Source organism: Lithobates pipiens, unplaced genomic scaffold (assembly GCF_037356315.1).
Source record: "Lithobates pipiens isolate NorthernLeopardFrog02 unplaced genomic scaffold, aLitPip1_a1.2 Scaffold_16, whole genome shotgun sequence".
NCBI classification, from domain to species: Eukaryota; Metazoa; Chordata; class Amphibia; order Anura; family Ranidae; genus Lithobates; species Lithobates pipiens.
In genome coordinates, this window is record NW_027507748.1 from 98,582,080 (window position 1) to 98,605,762 (window position 23,683).

Here is a 23,683-nt window from a genome sequence, read left to right on the forward strand (position 1 = left end):
GTTTTACTATACAAAGTTAAAACAACAAGGGCAGAAGATTTAATAGATGGGAAGTGGAAAAAATGATAGGTCCCCTTTATCTTTGTCTATTTTGGTGCTATAATCATCTCTGAATAACATAAAACACATCTGCCATAGCAATCCTTCTCCACTTTAAAAGTTGTTTTCTTTTTCCAAAATTGCACCTAATCTGCATGGAAATATAAAGCCTTGGATATATCAGCTATGTCACATAGTGAAAGCACAGGCTTCAGATACAGTCAGCACCTATCAGCCACGTCCCACTGACCTGACCTTTTCACCTGGATTGGGCTTAATCGTTATGGATGGAAAGTTATGCACAATTGTCTTCAGTGGCGTAATTCTCTCCACTCTGTATACTTGTAGTATGTTTTTTTTTTTTAAATCTGCTTCTTCTCTGTGATTTCCAACAAGCGCACTTTTTAAAGGGATGTGTGGTATTCCAATATGTTGACACTGTACACGTGTTAAAGTGACTCTGTTGATTTCAATAAAAAAAATCTTCATTCACCTCCTCTGTCACTGCCTTGATGCCCGGAGTGACTTCTAGGTATTGCTGCTACGGCACTATGACTGGCCAGAGCAGCGATGGCGTCACTCCGGCGAATTCGCATGGGAGCCCTCAGTGATGGCATGATCGCCTTCACTAACGGCACACTCAGTGCGCATGCGCCGTAGACATCGATGCCCCTCTTTAGGAAAATATCTCATTAACCGTGTACGTTAAGGAGATATTTCTTGCACCTACAGTTAAGCCTTATTCCGCGTACACACAACCGGACTTTCCGGCAGACTAGTTCCAACGGTCTTCCCGATGGTCTTTTCTGCGGAGTTCCGATGGAATTTCCAAATGAACGGACTTGGCCACACACAAATGGACTCGTTTTGAACATGATGATGTAAGACGAGACTAAACAAGGAAGTTCAATAGCCAGTAGCCAATAGCATCCCTTGCGTCGTATTTGGTCCGTCGGACCAGCACACAGATGAACGGTTTTCCCGTTATTAGCCTGACGGAATTGAGTCCCTCGGATAGATTTGAAACATGTTCTATTTTTAGGTCAGTTTTAAAAAAAAACAATCGGACTAGCCTACACATGATCGGATTGTCAAACGGACTAAGCCCTTCGGACCTAGTCTGCCGGAAAGTCCGGTCGTGTGTACGCGGCATTAATCTAGGCTTACCTGTGGGTTCAAGTGGTCTGTAAGGTTTTACAAGCACTTTATTATTGGTTCTCTGCATAAGAAAACCTGTCGTGCAGCTCTGCAGCCTCCAGCATAGTCCTGCCCTAACTTTGGCTAAATTGTGCATGACAGAAAGTGTAAATTGTCTCTAATGGGGACACAAACTGCAAAAAAAAACTGACATTTAGGACACCCCTGAAAAAAAAGGTTTTCCTGAAGTTAATTTGTACACTAAGTGCAAAATGCTGCTTTGTCTATTGTTTGAATGACTGCATTTGCAAGCTCAGTTTTCTTAACAGTGAATTCCCTTACAAGTTTGGGCTCTCCACTATCACGCATACTGTACAGCTGGTCATACACATATAACATTCTTTCATTTAGCCTGTGGGCTGAACAAAAGATATCTAACAACACACATTAATGAATCCCCCTGCCACCTATTGTATTCTGCCAGCTTACGCCTGATTTGATGCAGGTGCTATTTGGGTAACAATTTTCCAACAGGCTGCTTCAACAAAAGTCCATTAAACAATCAACGTTTGTCATTTGGAGCAGTGCCGGTTGGGCCATACAGAGCTACATTTTTGGCAGAATCAAAAAGTCAGCAGACATTGACTAAGCTGTATATGCCCAGCTTATGTCAAGTTGGACATCCAGTTGATGCATTTCTGCCTCATTCAAGCATAGATTGAACTAAAACAATGGGGGTTATTTACGAAAAGCAAATCCACTTTGCACCGCAAGCGCACTTGAAAGTGCACTCAAAGTGCACTTAGAAGAAAAGTCACTGTAGATCTGAGGAGGACATGCAAGGAAAATAAAAAACAGCATTTTAGATTGCACCTGATTGGATCATAAAATCAGCAGAGCTTCCACTCATTTCAGATCTACCCCTTAGATTGAGAGTGACTGCACTTCCAAGTGCACTTGCAGTGCAAAATGGATTAGCCTTTCGTAAATAACCCCCAATGACTTGATTCCCCCATCCACACACTCAGTATGGATGAGGGAATCCTCCCCACTGAACTATTGTATCCTGACAGCTGGAAGACTTCTCTGCCATCAGAATACACTGTTCAGTGCTGCAGGCTGTAGCTGGTGATGCTGATCAAGAGGGGAAAATCTGATAGGGCCGTTGCGCAGAAGTTCGTTTTTAGATCAACTTTTATACAAACTTCCTGCTCATACATGGATCAAAATTCAGTCAGTTCCTGCTGAACCGACTGAATTTGGATTTTTGTTAACCGGCTTAAAGGGGTTGTAAAGGCTTGTGTTTTTTCACCTTAATGCATCCTAACCAGCCCCCAGCCGCCCCCCCCCCCCCGTTTTACTTACCTGAACCCTCAAACTTGTCCCATGGGGACGCACCTTCTCTCTGCTAGGGGGTTCTCGGCTGTTGATTAGATAGATTAATAGCAGCTCAGCCATTGGCGCCTGCTGCTGTCAATCAAATCCAATGACGTGGCCACTGGGGGGCGGGGCCGAGTCCTGTATTCAGCATCTATGGATGCCGAATGCTGGACTCGGGAGTGCGCCCACAAGGTAAGGTTGTCTGATGTGAGGAGGAGCCGAAAGAACCAATGAGGGACCCCCGAAGATCAGGTTCGGCGCCACTCTGTGCAAAACTAGATGCACAGTGGAGGTAAGTATGACATGTTTTTTATTTTAAAAAAAATACCTTTAGTGTCACTTTAACTTTATTTCAAACACTTTGGTAAAATAGGTCAAGTAAATAAAGTGTTTATGTATAGAATTCTTATCAAGGCCCTAGTTGTCCTCTTTGGCCATTTGGTGAACTGTCCACCTTTTACGTACACTAGTCAGGGCCATAACAATGCATATGCTGTCTTATTATAATGTCAACCTGTTTTTCTGTATTGTTGAGGAAATGAATGTTTGTATTTGTTCTTTCAGGTTCTGTGGATACAATAAATCTGTACACAGCCCTGATGAAAAAAGACTCCACTTTGGAAATGGTCACTGTAAGTGTTGTGATTTATAAGGTCCATTTAACACCGATCATGTCTGAAGAGTGCATTCTTATTTGTATTCTGTTAACTGGAGCTCTTCACTGAATCGCAGAGATGTGAAGAAAAGAAAGGGTACATTTACACATATGTGACACCTATTGGTTATTTTACTTATTGCACTATTGTAAGGAGAATAATGAGGTGACATACTGTATATTTCATAAGGCATGCTTCACCAAGATTTAATCAGAAAGTGACCGAAACATTTTCTACTTTGTTGTCTGCTGGAAAAGAAAATTATATTTTTTTTTAAAGGGAAACTATTGTGTACTTACAGTGTGTATAATTTTTATTATTATTATTTTTAACTTAAAGTGTGTTTCCAATTTTGCACCCAAATTGGGATAACACTTACTTTATATTTTTTACATTTTACTATTCACATAACATAATTTAAAACACATTAAAATGTACTTGCTTGCTTAGGAATCCCACCTAGCTTCCCCCTTCTATGTAATGTTAACAACCGCTATTTTAGAGAGTCTTAATGCCAGGAGGCAGGGGCGGGCTTCTTAATCATGTGGCATCAGGCTGTCACAGTGGTCACATATTTAGAAGCTGTCAATTGTAAAAAATAACCAGAAGTTGTTTGTGACAGCTGGCAGATCTCATTATCAGTTGTAAGGTTTAAACACTACCTGTCATATTTCACCAGCATCCGCCATCTTTTTATCCCCTCTTGCCTTGTTGACTGCATTAGCCTCAAAATACAGTACATACACACATGTGCAGCAAATCCAGAGTTGCCCTGCTTCAATCTGCCAAGGGGAACCCTGCGATAAAAATTTTTTAAAAATGGTGTGAGGGGGGGGGGGCTCAAAATCCTTCAGGTCTGGTATGGATTTTAAGGGAAACCCCATGCCAAAATTTTAAAAAAAATAGTGTGGGGGGCCCTCAAAATCCATACCAGACCCTTATCCAAGCATGCAACCTGGCAGGCTGCAGGAAAAGGGGGGGACAAGAGAGCACCTCCCCAGGGAACTGTACCAGGCCACATGCCCTCAACATGGGGAGGGTGCTTTGGGGTCCCCCCAAATCACCTTGTCTCCATGTTGATGGGGAAAAAAGCCTCATCCCCACAACCCTTGCCCAGTGGTTGTGGGGGTCTGCAGGCGGGGGGCTTATTGGAATCTGGAAGCCCTAACAAGATCCCAGCTCCCCCTATGTGAATGGGTATCGGGGACATGTAGCCCTACCCATTCACCAAAAAAGTAAAAAGGACAGGAGACAGTTTTAATTCCTTTATTAAAAATTTTAAAAAATGTTCCGCAGTGTATATCAATCATCAATCACGGCGTCCTGATGGTCCAGAGAAAAAAAAACGGAAAAACTCTGACTCCACGGGAGGCTTCCCTGCGACTGCAGTCTTTTTGCTTTGACAGCTGTTATATAGGCAAGGGAGGGGCCATCCAGAGCCGTAACCGAGTGACCCTGCCCTATTTTGACATCATATGATGTCATATGAAGGGGCTGGTAATTGACTGGGAGGCTGCACACCATTTTTTTCAATGATTTTTTTATGTATATTTCTGGGATCCAACAATACATTACAGCCGCGAGAAATTTGAAATGACATTTTTTCCTTTAGAAATGTAATTTTGCTGCAATACTGTTATAAACATGGGAAAGATGCACTACTTTACAGGCAGATTAAGGGGACCCCACAGGCATGATATTTAAAGGAATATTTAATTTTTCTTGTCTTACTTAAAGCATTATTAAAATCACTGATCTTGAAAAAACAGCAGTTTAAAAACTTTTTTTGCATTGATATATGTCCCCTAGGGCAATACCCGAGTCCCTATACACTTTTTGTGACTTGCATATATATATATATATATATATATATATATATATATATATATATATATATATATATATATATATATATAAGCCTTTAAAATTAAAACTTTTGATTTTTCACGTTCGTGTCCCATAGACTTTAATGCATACAGTATTCGCACAAATGTTTTGTTTGTTCACATGTTCTGGTATGAACCAAACCATTTTACAATGTTTTATGTGTGTTTTTCTTCTGTGTTGTATAATGAAAAAACTTAATAAAAAGTATTTGAGCAAAAAAAAAAAAAAAAATAGGCCTCCTGGGATACATGACCCTACTATCCCCTGAAGCTGTAGGTGAATGGGACATCATTCTTGCCTAGCCAAGAGTAGTACAATGGTATCCCTTCCCTACACATACTGGTTGGAAAGTGAAAGAGCAAAAAGTGATCGTTGAGGTCACTCATCTGTTTACTCTGCTCTCTCCTCCAATTAGCGTAATTGTTTTATGGGATATCTGCATACAGCTTACCTCATTTGCTCTCAGTAAAGCACCTCCCTCTCTCAGTTGGAGTGATGCAATACAGGGAATTAAAAGAGGCTGGAATTAAGTGAAAGTCAGGTATCTGCACATCCAGGTGCTTTTTAAAAAAATCTATTTAATCATTTATTAAAGAGGATCTTTGCCTTGTTTGAAAAAAAAAAATAAAAAATCAGCAGATACAAATACTGTAGCTGCTGACTTAAAAAAAAAGGACACTCACCTGTCCAGGGATCGAGCGATGTCCTCAGCCAAACCAGTTTTCCACTGGTCTTCAGGTCCCTGACACTGGCATGTTTACTGCTAGCAGCCGGCTGTGATTCCTTGTGGCTTTGCAACCAGCTGTCCATTGCGCATGTTCACACCGTGCTGCACTTTGTGAAGGGTCCCAAAGCCTTCTGTGACATGTCCCAGAAGGTTGCAGTCAACGAGGGAGAGACAAGAGCTTCCAGTAGATGCGCCACAATGATCCGACCAGAAGTGGGAGCAGGTACCTGCCAAAACCAGGTACCTGCTCCCCCCCCACAAAACGTGGTAAATATAGTAAAGGGAGAAGGAGAGGAGGGAATAACGAGGAACTTCCCCTTTGGGGTGAAGTTCCAATTTAGGGGCAATAAAGTTGCAGTAATGTTGTGTTTTTTAGAAAGTTATATCTTCCTAGTGTTCGGCTTCAAGAAAATAATTTTATGGACGGACTGAAACAGTAATGATGTTGTTTCTTAGTAATTGCTCAGTGGCAGTTTTTTCCTCCCATTTGGTAAATGTCTGGTTCTAGTTTAACAACAAAAATCACTTTCAAATTAACAAGCTGAAGATTTTGTGAATGCCATAAGTAGACATAAAATGTAAATAACGTGTATCTTTTCACCAGGAGGCTGATACAGATGGAAGTGTAAGCTGCCTGAATGATTATTACTGTAGTGTAGTTAGAACAGGCTTGATTACCGGACTGTATCATGTGGCTTTCAACCACGTGCCTTTCACATTGATTAGATCATTCAGATCAGTAACAATGGCTAATGAAATGGTCTTTTATTATCTGGAGAGATGTTTTTATAATAATTAGTACTTCCCTTCCCAGCTGATTCGTATTGAGACTGGTCATCACTTGAAAATCCAGCATACTTGGGAAAGCTGGTAAAAGCATCACAATGTAATGCAAAGTTCAATAACCCATAGCAGCCAGCCAATTAGATGCTAGATTACTATAGCCAGAATAGTGAATAATGATGACATTCATATTCTGTTTAAGATGAGACAATGATGGGGTTAGTCACTTGCTTTAAAGAGAATCTATTCTGTATAAGGTTTTACTTAAAAAGAATCTGTTTCTTTAGTCATTCAGGGCAAAATGAGAGGTTCTCTTGAAAGCCCTTCCAGTGTGGCCAGGTTCACACCTTCGCATGTTAAATAATTTAAAGTTGATGAAGTAAAAAAAATTACACAGGTCCATCTAGTTCAACCATGTGTATGTGTAAATGTGCATTTTATCCTTATTGGCTTTCAAATAAAGAGGTCCACATTTCCACTGCTCTAACATTAAAGAACCAATTGTGCAATTTGAGATTATACTACCTTTTGTCCAATTTGATTAATGGTAAAGAGGTTATTATAGTTTATATAATCACCTTTGATGTATTTTCACATTGCAATCATACAGTATCTCATAAAAATGAGTACACTCCTCACATTTTTGTAAATACTTTATTATATATTTTCATGTGACAACACTGAAGAAGTTACACTTTGCTACAATGTAAAGTAGTGAGTGTACAGCTTGTATAACAATGTAAATTTGCTGTCTCCTCAAAATAACTCAACACACAGCCATTAATGTCTAAACTGCTGGCAACAAAAGTGAGTACACCCCTAAGTGAAAATGTCCAAATTGGGCCCAATTAGTCATTTTCCTCCCCAATGTCATGTGACTCATTAGTGTTACAAGGTCTCAGGTGTTAATGGGGGGCAGGTGTGTTGAAGTGGAAGTAAACCCATCGATTTAAACAGTTTCAAAAAACGGCATGCCGGGAATGCTAACTGCACATTGGCTGTGCTCTCAACCAAACTGTTAAACCACCCAATGGTTGGTGTCATAACGGATCACATGTGCAGCACTGTGGCAGCTGAAGATTAAACAGAGGCAAAGATGGCAGCTTCCATGGATTAAAACGATAGGGGAATTTACTTCCACTTTAAGTTTGGTGTTATCGCTCTCACTTTCTAATACTGGTCACTGGAATTTCAACATGGCACCTCATGGCAAAGAACTTGCTCTATATAAAGATGGCCTAGGCTATAAGAAGATTTGCCAAGATCCTGAAACTGAGCTGCAGCACAGTGGTCAAGACCATACAATGGTCTAACAGGACAGGTTTCACTAAGAACAGGCCTCACCATGGTCGACCAAAGAAGTTGAGTACACGTGCAAAGCGTCATATCCAAAGGTTGTCTTTGGGAAATAGACGTATGAGTGCTGTCAGCGTTGCTGCAGAGGTTGAATTGATGGGGTGGTCAGCCTGTCAGTGCTCAGACCATACGCCGCACACTGCATCAAATTGGTCTGCATAGCTGTCATCCCAGAAGGAAGACAATTCTAAAGATGATTCTCAAGAAAGCCAGCAAACAGATTGCTGAAGAAAAGCAGACCAAGGACATGGATTACTGGAACCATGTCCTGTGGTCTGATGAGACCAAGATACACGTATTTGGTTCAGATGGCGTCAAGGGTGTGTGGCTGAAACCAGATGAGGAGTACAAATACAAGTGTGTCTTTCCAACAGTCAAGCATGGGGATGGTAGTGTCATGGTTTGAGGCTGCATGAGTGCTGCCAACACTGGGGAGCTACAGTTCATTGAGGGAACCATGAATGCCAACATGTACTGTGAAATACTGAAGCAGAGCATGATCCCCTCCCTTCGCATTGTGGGCCGCATGGCAGTATTCCAACATGATAACGACCCCAAACACACCACCACTGCCTTGCTAAAGAAGCTGATGGTAAAGGTGATGGACTGGCCAAACATGTTTCCAGACTTAAACTATATTAAGCATCTATTGGGCATCCTCAAACAGAATGTGGAGGAGCCTAAGGTCTCTAACATCTACTAGCTCTATGATGTCGTCATGGAGGAGTGGAAGAGGACTCTAGTGGCAATCTGTGAAGCTTTGGTGAACTCCATGCTGAAGAGGGTTAAGGAAGTGCTGGAAAATAATGGTGGCCAGACAAAATATTGACACTTTGGGGCCAATTTGGACATTTTCACTTAGGGGTGTACTCACTTTTGTTGGAAGCAGTTTAGACATTAATGGCAGTGTGCTGAGTTATTTTGAGGGTACAGCAATTTACACTGTTATACTAGCTGTACACTAACTACTTTACATTGTAGCAATGTGTAATTTCTTTGGTGTTGTCACATAAAAAGATATAATAAAATATTTACAAAAATGTGAGGTACTGTATGTGAATTGGTGCACAACAGTGCTTTTATTTTAAATTACACTCAAATGCACTAAGGCAACACACGTGTGCTGCAGACACCATGTGTTTCATTCCCTTAAAATGTATTCACGTATGATTTTAGTGTAGCGCACCCCACATAGAAGCTGCAGATGAAATGTCCACTTGACAAAAAACTTCAGGGACAACTTCCTATATTCTCCTCTTCACTTTTCTCCTGCACACTCTTGGCCCCTGTGGGTACATTCATGGGGGAACTTGACATTTTCCTTGTCAGTTCAGTAGTGGCCCATTACAGGCAGGAACTCACAGTCCCTTAACAGTAGCACATGTGGAGTGACACAGCATGGGACTCTCCCTTCTGCTTCCTTTGTGGTCGCTGATCCCAGCACCACCTCCTCAGGCCCTGCCAGTCCACCTGGCTACAGCTGCCTCTTTCACCAGCCTCCTCAACACTGTATCTCCATCTTCCACCTGACTGCTGGCATGGCCCATGTATATTTATAAGGTGAACTCAGTCCCCTGCCAGCCCACTACTGTGGATTGGCTGATGCCTCATCAATATGCATCCCAGCCCACTAATTCTAGAAGGTTCTCCAACTTTCCAGACACCAGGTAGAGTCACCAGAGGGCTGCCAGGATGTGTTATCTAGCCCTGAACTCTAATAACCCTGACCCAATTACAGACTTACTGTACAAGTGTACAATATGAATCAGAGTATGGTTTGGCTATTCTACACACTATATCTAGCACACACTAGAGGGTGTTACATTAGTCTTGCTGGGGGGCTTTGGAAGTTTGTTCAAAATAAATGAGCTGCCCAATACACAATGTGCATTGATACACAATGTTAATGTGCCTGTATTACCACATAGATGTGAATCTGGCCTTATACCCATTATTGCAGCACTCGCTGCTCTGTACTTCCCTTGGGTTAAGTCAAATGAGATGTATGCAACCTCATGGACCTAACTCTTTTTTTTACAATTTATATTTTTTCTGACCACTGGGATTACAGCTAATTGTTCTACATCCAGCATTTCAGCGTTGGACCTTCAGGTCTCCGATCCTGCTAATGCAGATTCATTTGCAGCTGCTCTGCCCATCCTCCTCTCCTCTTGTCTAATCATGGAAGACTTCATATTATGTAAAACCATTCACAAATTCGCCAGGACAGGTTGCAACATCCTGCCCACTGCAGGCTGCCTTTTAAAGTCTATGATAAGCTGACGCGGGACAGAGCTGAACATGGTCCCGTTGCTTTCAGGAACGAAGGTCCAAAATACAAGTCTCTGTTTTTCAAAACTTCATCCCTGCATGTATATGGACTTAAACATGACTGCAACTTGGCACAGCTATGCCACAGCCTGCTACAGACTTTGATAGGCTGCCTGCACCAAGGCTGGGCACATTAAAACACCAGGGGGACTTACTGCTCCTAGACGGTGCCATGTGCAAGGGGCCTAAAAGGAATAACACCATTTTCTAACACTATACCACAGCTGGACAGCGGAGTATAAATAAGGCATTAGAAAACCATGTGAAGTAAACTGTAATGCAGTTCCCATGTTTTCCTAATTCATGGGAAACACATTTAAAGAGTATTGGTATGAACTGGCTCATAAATGTATCTAACCTGAAAAAAAAGATGATGTCACTGGCGAAACCATATAATCTTCTCTGAGACAGCCGAGTATTATGACAACTGTATTTGACATTTGAAACGCTAAAATAAAAAATAAAAAAAAATCTTTAGATTTAAAAGCCCAAAATGTCCTCTGGCTGTAAAAAGACTTTGGCAGGAAAAATGCTTTCTAAGCATCACTTTATCAGATTTGAGAAGCTCATAAAAGAAGTGTTTCCACACTTGTGTAACTAGTGCTGTTTGATAAGGTGTTTCTGCTTCAAAGCCATGTAAAGCTCAGGAATTTTAACACCTGTAATTGGGGTCTAAATATAAGTAGCTCTCATATATTAATCAAGCTTTACGGAGTGTAACTTGTGAAGTCTTAGACTACTATAAACAATCTCCCATCCTCTCAGCTCATTTGTTATAGTAAACAGGTCTGTATTAGTTACTTGTAAATTACCGTCAAAATAAATACTTTGTTGCTAAATGAATGTGTAAAGCGATTTTATTTTAGAGGGGTAACAGAAGCATAGACAGTCAGATTTCAAGAACTGGTGGCAAGAAATCCAAACTGCTTTTCTTAAGTGTGGCATGAACACCCAAGGCAAGAACGAAAAAAGTCTGCGGATCGGCATCCTATAAGTGCTCTTAGTCAATAGCTGAAATTGCTGATCAGTGTGTTCTGGCAGGAGCGCCGCCCCCCAGTAAGAACACAATAGCTCAGCGGGGAATATCGGTGTGCTAACATTGGATTGTTAGTATAAGATCTCCTCCTGAGCTCTTCAGTTTTTATTTGGTTCAGCCTGCTGGGTTGAATGAAAAAAGCAATAGTGTGTACTAGGCTTAGAATTCATCTCCAGACAAATGTAAACTGTAACCCATCTTACACATTCTCTCTTTCTTACTTTGTAAAGCAAGATATACTCGCCCAAGTTTGCCATCCATGTACTTTGCCAGAGCCCTTTGTGGATGCTGGACACTGCTAATCCAGGGCTATAGATGTTCCTGCCAGCCAGACCCTGACAGCCCCCCTTGCACTGATGTTACCCCTGAAAACTCCACTTCTGGATCCTACAGGGAGTATACCACTGCACAATCAATAAGAAGTATCCAAGTCACACAGGTGGTGAAGGCTGGTGCTTTAGTCGAGTAATAAGGGCATTTCGATTTGGAAAATAATTTTTTTTTGTAATGCCAGTAATAAGCTAGAGGGGGTGGAGTAAGAGTCATGGCAAGGGGGAAGAGGGAGGTCTGGAGGTCAGCTTTAGACCCTTTCAAGATGGAAGGCTGCTGGTAGGAATATGTGGTTCTTGCTGACAGTGAAGCTACTTCCATGCCCACTCTGTGTGCAAAAAAGAAGTGTTCAACAGCAACATGGCCAAATTTGTATCCTGTACAAATCAAGGACCAGAGCCGTTATTGACTAATTGACTTGTCTGTGTCTTTGGACTAGCTTGGGCAAGGCTGCCCTGCACAGTGCAATGCATATAATGGTAACGGGCCCTTAGATGTAAGAGAAAACTGAGCATCAGGCTAGAAAGTACTGTAAATTGTAGGGAAAGGTTCGAGAATTCGGAATGAGGGACAATTTTTTTTGGTTAAATATAAGTATCTAAGTGGAAACCCAAGGCCAAACTGGGGTGTCCTTTGGTAGTAACCCAGTGCCAGTGGGGCTACTTTGCCCATTACAGTAACCTTTTTTGGCTATCTGCTGGTATGGAAGAGCCCTGTACAAACAGGAACATAAATTACACTTTTAATATGATTCAACTGTGGATAAAAAGTCTCCCTGTAAAAGAACATAGCAAATGCCTCTCTTACCTCTTACCAATTGCTACATTATTACTCTTCTCTATAGTGTGGCCTTTACCTCAAAGGAGGACTCACAGAGTTCAGCAGGAGCAGACATTCAATCCTCCCAGAAGTGTTGCTTTCTAAAGAGTCTTACCCCCGTACCCACGGTCAGACTTTCCGACAACAAAATCCATAGGATTTTTTTCCAACAGATTTTGTCCGAAACTGGTGTTGCATACATACGGTCGGACAAAGTTGTCGGAAAATCTGATCATTCGGAGCGTGGTGATGTTCGTTCGTTCCGACGGGACTAAGTTCAGGCTAGTAGCCAATAGCTTTGCTCTCGTACTTTGATCTGAGCATGCGTGGCACTTTGTCCGATCGGAATTCTCTACAAACGATCGGAAAAAGTCAGACCGGATTTTGTTGTCGGAAAATTTGAGATCCTGCTCTCAAATTTTCCGTCGGAATTACCGACAGAAAAAGTCCAATAGAGCCCACACATGATCGGATTTTCCGCCAATATAATCCAATCGGACCGTTTCCGTTGGAATGTCCGACCCTGTGTACAGAGGCTAATGCAATCCAGTTCCCTTGATTTAAGCAGAAGGGATGAGCTTCAACCCAGACTCAGCCTGTTCACAGTTGGGTGAAAAACGGATTATATTTGGCAAGTTCAAGCCACCTGACCCTCCGGCTGGTTGGTCAAGGATGTCATCCAGGATCTCTGGTCTGTTTATGAACAAAACCAGTGGGGATCTGTCATTTAGCAGCCTTTAAATGACAGATTAGCAACCTAAAAAAAATGTATATCCTTTACAACTTCACGTGTATTTAAGCGGCATCCCCAAAACACATAATGTACAGGATTTGTGTATTTTTAAGGCTGCCCTTTAAGTTTCAATAAAGTACTCTTTCCCTGCTAAAATATATATATATATATATATATATATATATATTGTGAGGGGTTGGCTCGGCAGCGGGTGTGTGTGACCCCCTGGATGGGTTCACAACACAAAGTCAGGCACAGCAGACAGCGGTGTAGGTTAAAAAAACAAAAGATCCGGTTTATTTATGCTCCATGCAGTGATACATATAACAGCCAAACAAAATAAAACAAGAAAATAAATCCTGGTCAGCTTGACCTCTAACTACACACATAGACTCCCTGTCTAACAACTGGGTACAGCCTTGTGCTGTACCAGTCCCTGCCTTTGTTGTAAAGGTTTTGCCACACAGGCGTTAACTCACCGCACAGTACAGGTGACACACTCCCCAGTCTATACAACACAAAACTGGTTCCAGGATGGAGCATCTCCCTATGCATGCTGGGGTTTTTTGTAGAGGTCTTAATGAGCCCACTTACTACAGCTGGGCTCATTAACTCTTCCCCTCTAATTGTAAAAGTCTGCATAAAGCCTGAATCTAGGACACACATATTTCCCATCCTGAATACAACCAGGTGATTTTACCTGCGTGCTGCCACAATATATATATATATATATATATATATATATATTTTTTTTTTTTCTTTTACATTAGTACATGTCCTACCTACCCATGTAGCCATGTCAGAAAAAAATAACAGGATTCTGCGCCTATAGACTTCAGTGGGATTCAGGTTTATTAAACCTCCTGTGAACCAAACTTTGCTCAGTTCACTTATTCCTATGGAGCAGCATTCAGCGGCATGGGCAGTGTGAGAGGCGTTTACTGTGTTTCTTTTACTCACAATTGGAGTTTGGAGACAAAGATGCTTTAGTACCAGTTTTTTATGAAAATATTTTCAATGTTAATTTTCCAAACCATGGAAAAATTTTAGAATGCATTTTCCTACAGAAACTTTTTTTTTTTTAGTTGAAGTTATACAGCATTATCTCTAAAGTCAAGGACGCAAAGTTCAACCTTTGATGAATGCTGGCAGATCTCCGCTGTAGTATAATACAGATTTGCAGCTAATTAATATTGTCACCAGTATCAAGGTTTCTCAAACAGTCATTCCCCAGACAAAAAAGAAAAGTTATTCAGGATCTTCTCACAGGCGAGCCTGCAGCATTAATTATCCTGGCACAGCCAGCCTTGGTAATGATAGAACCACCTGGACACAAGTGAGATGATCTTGAAATGCAGAATTGGAAAGAACCTAGAGGACCAGAGGTGGGAATTCTCCTCATAAAACACCATGAATGTGACAGGTGGATTAGACTTTATTAAGTCTACTTATTACCTACAATATGATATATTTACATTCTAAGGTCAGTTCAAAGTTTAAAAATCTCAGATCTCATTCCTAAGTTATTATAACAGTGTAACACAATGCAAACACATGATTGTGTTATTTATAATTATTACCATTAGTAGTAGGATTTTTTTAAATGATGCTATCATCTTCTTTTGCATTGTGCTGTGTGTAAGGCCGCATTTACATCTACAGTATACGAATGTTCCTGACATGTATTAGGTTAAGGCTACCCATGCACCTTGCATAGACCCTTAATAAGCATCTATGCACAAAAATGTTTTAATATATGCTTGTTTTAACCAACGCAACATGCGATTAAGGGCACATGTTTCTCTTCATGTTGTATATATGTGCAGGGGTTCCATTCAGAATGCAAAACACACACAGTGCGTAAAAGCTCATTGTGGTAAAATGTGTTTAACCACTTGACCTCCATGATCAGGACATTTTTTTCAATTCAGCACTGTGCTTATTTAACGGACAATTGCTCTATCATGCAACACTGTCTGTAATGCCTCGTACACACGACCGAATTGTCCGGCGGACTTAGTCCGGCAAACAATCCGGCAAACAATCCGCCGGACTTTCAAACGAATGGACTTGGCCACACACGGACACATACATTTATACAATTTTTTCACAGAAGTAGAGCTTTCTTTTCGTGGTATTTGATCACTATTGGATTCCTATTTGTTTTGCTATATAATCAAAAAAAGAGACCTAAAGTTTTGAAAAAAATATATATTTTCTACTTTCTGTATGAACATATCCAATAAAATCAAATTTCTTCATACATTTAGTATTGCTACATGTCTTTGGTAAAAAAAACAAATTCCAATAAGTATATATTAATTGGTTTGTGTGAAAGTTAGAGCGTTTAAAATACTATGGTATATATTTGAAAATTAATCAATCCTATCGTACTGGTGTCCTCTCTCGTTTCTTGAGGCCCTTTAAATGCCCCTCAAATTACAAATACCTAAAGTACAAATACCCCTCAAATTACCCCTTTTTCGATAGTAGACAGTCTGGGTTATTTAGTAAGAGGAATGGTAAGTTTTTTTAAAAGAACATTTGTTTTTTTTCACAATTTATCTTTAACATACTGTCGCCGGTGCAGTACAGCATCATCACATTACTGGTGTAGGGGTGATCAGGAATAGTGACTGGTAACCTTACATATTTTTTTCAAATTAAATGTTTAAAAAAAATGTAATTGCTTTTTTAAACTTTTTTTATATACTTTCATTAGAGTAGTTCAATGTCACCATAGTAATGCTGTACTACTCTGAGGGAAAGGTGATCAGGGATTTTTTATTTATTTTTTTACATTTTACTTTGATGATCACTGTAACAGCAATGTTTTGAACTATCATGAATGGGTGTCATTCATAATAGCTGTGATTAATATTGTGATTTGTGATTTGCCCACAGATATCATATGGCACATGGTGCTGTGATTGGCTCAGGTACCATGTGATAGCTGTGGGCCAATTAAAGCATCACAATACTAATCGCAGCTGTTATGAATGAAACCCATTTATAACAGTTGTGTTTACATTGTGACCATATGATCGCATAGCGATCATTTGGTACCAGGGGCGGACTGACAACTCATGGGGCCCCCGGGCAATAGGAGATTATGGGGCCCCCAGGCAAATCGGACATTATGGGGCCACACAGTATACACAAACACACACGCACAGTATTCAATCACACAGTATTCGGGATTTTTAGACCAAAAGGATGTCGGTAAGGGACATTTCAGAGACAGATGTAAAAAAAAACCACAGATTTTTACATACTTTCCCTTGTTTTACTGAGGCTGGCAACCCTGATGGGGCCCCCTAGTGGCATGGGGCCCTCGGGCAGTGCCCGAGTGGCCCAATGGTCAGTCCGCCCCTGTTTGGTACCCTAGCCATACTGCAAGCCACAATCTGCTGCAGTGTCCATGTACATCATCCTGGCCTATAGCTCCTACCTGCCAGCAGTCTATAGCGGACATAGCAAATTTCAGATGGTCCCTGATAATTCAGCTGAAATTTGAGCCATTAGTTGCCTTGAGCTGTAGCATTAAGTGGAATGTGCCCATTACTGCAACGCATGGTGATGCAACGTATGTAGATTGGTGTGCTGCAGTAACATTAATTTTGAACATCACCTCAACATGCCTCCACGATGCACCAGTACTTGAACACACAGCCATGCACCACAATGCAAAGTGCATTTTTTTTGTCCACTGAGTTATAGTGGTTCTTCATTCTGAAAAAAAGAATGAAATATAAGTCAGCGTCTACAAATACTGTAGCTGCTGACTTTTAATGAAGAGACTGTCAAAATATCTAGCACCTTCCTCATCTGGACCGGTTCCTTACTGGTCTTCAGGTCCCTGGCACCGGCATCTTTAGTGTGGGAAGCTGGCTGGGTCTTCACAGCTGGTTTCCCATTGATCATGCACAAGCTGCACTGTGGTTTATGACTGGTCCCCTAGCCTTCTGGGACATGTGACGTGTCCCAAGAGGCTGCGGGCAGAGAGGGGGGCAAACTTTCATTTGGATCACTTAGGCGATCTGAGTGGAAGTGGGAGCGAGTACCTTTAAAAACTAGGTACCCACTCCCCTTAACAAAATATAATGTGCCAAAGGTGGAAGAGGAGGGGAAGGAGGCAGGAAAGTGGAACTTCAACTTTTGGGTGAAGATCCACTCTAATTTGCAGCCCAATAATTTTGAAAGAGTTGCCTAAAGCAGCAAGCCTCTCATAGGGCTGACTGTAAAAAAATATACATTATATGGTATCCGTCATCACTGCAGCACATGTCAGCAGCCAAATGAAACCTTTTTGCAGATTTCAGCTATAGAGATGCAGTTCAGTACTGATCCCTGTTGCGTTTACCAGACTCTTAGCATGGTCATTCTTTAAAAAATACAGTAAAAAGAAAGATGTGCCCATATTTGCTCATGATGCAGGACTGTTGGGATCCACTGTGATGCTCTATCTCTCTCAGAAGATGTGTCTAGAGTTTACTACCTTGCCTCCATAGAGATAGGCGTAATTTACAATAGGTTACTCAGACATTTTCCAGCATGCCGAAATAAATCTGTATGAGATAAAAAATGCCTCCTCGTCTCTCTGCTTATGATCCCTGCATGGCCCAGTAGCTCCATAAAAGCTAGATATTAAACAGAAACAATATTATGCAATTATGAATTAAACAAAAATCAATAGATTTTAAAATGTTACTAGCATAAGTAGCTGATTTTTTTTTGTTAGGCAAACTTAGATTGGCCAAAATACGTAAGCGTAGATATTTGTTTTAGAGCCCGCTATGGTAGAATAAATATTGATGGGACTTGGATGGAGTGCTGGCCTTTTGAAACTCAAATAGCCTTGAATGGGGCCATACTCCTAGTGTCTACAGTCTCAGATTACGGCCTTAAACAAGTCTCCGAGGGCTTATTGCACAGGTGTAAAGAAATAATTGCAGAAAACCAACGTGGCACGTGGCTATAAATGGTGACACCCAAGGCTGTATTTTATTTGGGACATTGTCAGAACCAAGGATTGGCTGCACAGAAAATAATGCCAAATAATTTAGGTGGCTATTATGACTGCTTAAGTCTCTCTTGAATAGCATTTTTAAGAGATAATACTCTAATATAATAATATTAGATTAATAATATATAATATTAGAGAATATGCTAGTTTGCTGTATTATACTGTAAGAGAGATACATTTTCATTTGTTTGCTCCTGTCAAGGGTTCTCATTGCTGGATCTAATTTGCTAATATTATTGTTGTCACAAGTTTAGACGTGCGGTTCTGCATTTATTTATTTTTAGTGAATTATGTCAGGCAGATCAGCACAAAGTCAATAAATGCAGTAAAGACAAGCCATCCTTTAAACCAAGCAGGCAGTTTCCCATAGTTTGCTCTGCACAGAGGAGCACATAGAGCTGCAGGCACTGCAGCAATACTTAAAATCCCATAATTTCCTTTGAAAGAACTGTGGAAGTGTCTCACCTCCTCGGCTGCCCCCGTCTGAATAGCACCTCCTGCTTTTTGTTAGCCTGGGGGTGAATCATGCTACTAGAACGGAGAGGAAAATGATTGTGTTTGCACAGAATGAGCTGTAGAACAGAGGGGCTTAACACATGTGCATGTGTTTATTATCTGTTATTCATGACAGACCCCATTTACGACATGTGTTGCCTCTAATTATTGGTGCAAAGAGATTACGGCCATTGTATCTCCGCTTCACCCAGCCTCTGGAGACGTGGTAGGGCTAGCAGTATAGGAGGAAAGTGCATCATCTGTAAGCTTATTTTCTGCAGCGTGAACTCCAAAATGAAGGCCAGTGTCAGGAGGACAATATCTGACCAGCTGTTTTTTATTTTTGCGACTCTTTGCATGGCACATTTAGCACAATCAAATTCTGTTGTAATTAGACACACACTTACCATGTCCTTATCTCTGCTTGTGAGCACACAATTACAAAATGTTCAAGGGATAGGGATAGTCATTAAAACATGGTGGTATTTCTAGAACATTGGGTTTAGTATACAAAACATAAAATAGATGATATGGCATTTTAAAAAGTATGTACAATTTCCCTGACCAAGTTTCCAGCTATTGGTGTGTGATATTCCCTACACATTCTCATTGCATCAATGTAATTTTTAAGGTGCACTATGCCCTGTACACGCGGTCGGACATTCCGACGACAAAATCCGTCTGATTTTTTTCTGACGATTTTTGTCCCAAACTTGTCTTGCATACACACAGTTGCACAAAGTTGTCGGAAATCCCGATCGTTTAGAATGCGGTGACGTAGAACGCGTACGACGGGACTATAAAGAGGGCAGTAGCCAATAGCTTTCATAATTTATTCTGAGCATGTGTGGCACTTTGTCCGTTGGAATTATCTACACAAGATCAGAATTTAAACGATTGGATTTTGTTGTGGAAACATTTTAGATCCTGCTCTCAAACTTTGTGCGTCGGAAATTCCGATGGAAAAATTCAGATGGAGCACACACACGGTCAGATTTTCTGACAACATGATCCAATCGCACATTTTCCGTTGGAAATCTGATCGCGTGTATGGGGCATTACATGGATTACAGCCTTTCTAATGAACAATGTTTTATTTTAAATGCCAATACATTCAATGACATATGTTCTTAAATCCAGTCTGTGCAGTATAACTCATTGCTGACTTAGCAGAAGGAAGTCTAAATACTGTAGATGCTGACTTTTAATAAAAGGACACTTACCTTCGAGGCATCCAGCTCCATGATCACCTGAATCACTTCTTCGCTGGTCTTCGGCTACCTGCCCGGCATGTTTACTGTGGGCAGCTGGCTACAGGGCTGCTGTTAGCAATCACTGGTCTCCATACAGCCTACCTGACAGGGCCCCCCACCTCCGAATATATTCATTATATTTTTGCTGAAGTGTCATGGCTGCGATGCTATGTTTCGCAGCCATGGCAAAAATGATCCCCTTATCGATAAATACCCATTCAATTTAATAGCACTGCTCTGCAAGTGCCCCGCAACCATCTGCAAAGCATTCAACTGTGGTGTACTAGTGTCGGGTTAAAGCAGGTCATGAGGAGGCAATATAAAACATTTGAACAAGTCCATCATTTTTTTAAATTAGGTGTTAGAATTTTATTTATTTTTTACATATTTTTAGAATTATTTATTTTATTTTTTGGGAGGGGGGCTTTGGTGAACTATCAGGGGTCTAAACAGAGAAAGGGACTTAGGACAGAGATTCATCAGTTCTTTTCTCTGCAGCCTAAGCTGCACTGGATCCACAGGTGTCATCAAGCTCAGCAGGTGCTGGGCTCCATACAGGAGGACTGGTTGTACTGCCTTATCAGCGGCCCTGGCTGGCTGTGATTCCTTGCAGAACTGCACTTGCACCCTGTGAATGGTCTAGCAAGGTCCCAGAAGGTTGCAGGAGTATGTGTGTGGGGGGGGGGTTAAGGAGATCTTCTGGTGGATCGCTGCTTCTTTCCACCTGGAAATGGGAGTGGGTACCTGTCAAAATGAGATACTCGCTCTCCCTCCACACAAAAAAGTGCCAAATATAGATATAGATATAGATATATAGAGAGAGAAAGAGAGAGAGTCAGGTTTAATGTTTCTTGACCCTTTTTTAAAGAGAACTAATTGCACTACAGAAATATGTGGTCACTACATGTGTTGTAATTGACTGTGGTAGCTTTAGCTACATACAGTAATTGGAGTTGTATTTCAGCAGCAGTATGGGCGACTTCCCGGCTGCTGCTGAATGTAAAGAAAGTTTGGTTTCATACTTTTTTATCATTCAGGAGAAGCTTTGTATTTTGATCAATGAATACAAGTCTCCTTCTGATTGGCTAAGATGAAGATCTTTATATTCAGCAGCAGCCGGGAAGTCACCCATACTGCTGCTGAAACACAACTCCAATTACTGTATGTAGCTAAGGCTACCACAGTCAATTACAACACATATTTCTGTAGTACAATTTATATAAACACTTCATCATCACACACCACAGTGCACTTCAAAATGCTTCAGACTTGCTGCATGTTTACACATCACTTGTGTATGGTGTAATAAGGGCACATAGAGAACAATAGTTTCCAATGTGCCCTTGTGTTGAGCCTGTGCCACAGCTCAATGCACCTGGTGTGAACAAGCTCTTAGCACCTGAGACTAGTCGATGAATTTGATGCAAAATGTGCATACTGAACATCCAATTATTAGACACTAATTCACAAGCTCATACATTTGTTCAGATGTTTTGCTCACATTAAACTTTAAGTATCCGTTTTGATTTTAAAATAAACCTGTAAAATAAGAGAATCAAATTCATTTCACCCTTTAATGAATCGGATGAAATACATTTAAAAAGTTTGTCTTGTCTTGAGGTTTTTCAACAGGGAGGTCTGTTGAATTACACTGTATAACCTACAAATAGCCAATGGCAAGAGAACCTACCTTGACTACATAGCACATAAAGTAAAATGTGAAAGTCACATCAAAAACAACTTTTGCAGTAATAACTTGAAATAAATGCTTCTTGACGCGCATAACAGTTTTCTTTTCAAGGCATGACACACTGTTTTTATTTTGCTATAAATCGGGTCATTTGAGTGCTTACAGAATGTTACCACCAAACTGTGAATAGGTTGACTGTAATAATATCCAAAAGCTATCACCATTTCAAAATATGTACCTATAGCTTTCTCTGTTGTCAGCTTCTCATAGACTGAGAACACTTATAAACAAGCACTTCAATGACACCTTTGTTTTTTTTTTAAATCTTGTCCCAGAGGACCAGAACATGAACTGGTTTAGTGGATGAAGCCTATTCCAGCTGCCAACATCTCTTGGGCTGAATGGCACAATGGACTGTGTCTGATGTAACCCCTGCATGTATAGGGGAACCCAAACCTCTGACACCAATCCAAATTCTAAAGTTTTGTTATATGTTATTTACTAAACACTAATTCTGCTTTAAAAATGCAAATATTGTATAATCCAAAAATAACACAGCTGTAAATTAAACAAAAAAATTGTTAATTAACACCCACCTAATATACAGTTACCATGAAGATGATAATTTACAATTGCCCTAAGGATAAATAAATATACAGTACTTAAAAAAGTCTAAAACTGGCAATAACTTCTACTTTTTTATGCTAGTTTTATCAAGGTGTTGGTGCTACCTGGGGTAATGATGGGGTATTTTCCTGACACTCATCAAACTAAAGAAGTGGCTTGGGCAACATTATAGTACAAGTCCAGTTAAATGTGACTATCTACTGCCATATACAGAAAGCCATGACCTTCATAAACAGGAACCTTCATAGTATAAAATAGACAGTCGATATACTGCCAACATCAAGCAGAAAATTTAGGTCACCTGCCTGGTCTGAGTGGGGCTGTTGCATTATTCACATCATTTAGTATAAAGTAGAAGTATAGGAAATACTAAAATTTGATATATCAGGCAGTCCACCAAAATCAAAACGACTGCCCTCTCCGAATCCACAAAACCTGATGCAAAGTTATGTACTGTAAATACTTGTTGATCCTGTCATCCTAACAGATGAGGTATTTCTTCTGTTATTAGTACTCAGCTTGTCTTGGTGAAAGCACATCTGATAACACTATAGCGCTATGCTATGGGATGCATGGCGTGGGCATTGTTGCCTAGTCCACTGAACCTTAAGACTGGCCATATATGTTCAATATTCTTGTACTATTTTCCTTTAGATTTACCTTAAACTATGTAGTGCAAGGGACTGCCTAATTGGATACAATTGAAAGTTGTTTAGTTTTGACCTGATATTATATGGTTTTTGGTAAATCAAAAAGAAAATTGAACATGTATTGCCAGCCTAAGTTGCTCATAAATGGATAAAATCTCAGCTGGTTCAGCAGGGACTGGCTGAGGTTCGATCCATCTTTTTGGGAGTCTGGTTGTAGCCAAGTCAATCCATCGACCAAGCCTCCTGATGGATTTTTTACATCTGATTACTGCTGGCAGGTATAGTCACTAGCGGTAATCATTGTGTTCTGCCAGCCATGAAGGTCCCCCATGCAACCCTACCCCCACGTGACAGAACACAATAGCACTGTGGGAGGGATTCCCCCATTAACACTGATGGATTGCCATCTCTACTATGTAATTGTGCCCACTATCCAGCAAACTGGAACATTTCAGGATCAGGCTCTCAGCAGGATAACGTTTGCTGTCTGTTTTAGGGTGTATTCACACCTGAACAGAGCAATTTTCAGGCAATTTTATTTAAGCATTTTTGAGCAAGCATATGTAAGCATTTTAGAAGCATATTACATGTTTATTCATTTTTGTTTCAGCCAGTGGAAAGCATTAGGGGGAGGAGATCAGTTAGTACAGACTCAAAAATGCCGAAAATACGCCAGCAACAAAAATATTAAATTTGAAAATGCTCGATTCAAGCACTTAGAGGCATTC

At 40.6% G+C, this 23,683-nt stretch overlaps 1 protein-coding gene across 3 annotated transcripts in view; it reads left to right on the forward strand.

Annotated features, from left to right (window-relative positions):
- Nucleotides 1-23,683, forward strand: part of EPHA3 (EPH receptor A3) — a 512,923-nt gene that overhangs the window by 414,024 nt on the left and 75,216 nt on the right. For all 3 annotated transcript variants that reach the window (XM_077480166.1, XM_077480165.1, XM_077480167.1), the window contains exon 9: nt 3,121-3,188. In XM_077480166.1, coding sequence (XP_077336292.1) covers nt 3,121-3,188 — 68 coding nt within the window. The remainder of the gene's footprint in view (nt 1-3,120; nt 3,189-23,683) is intronic.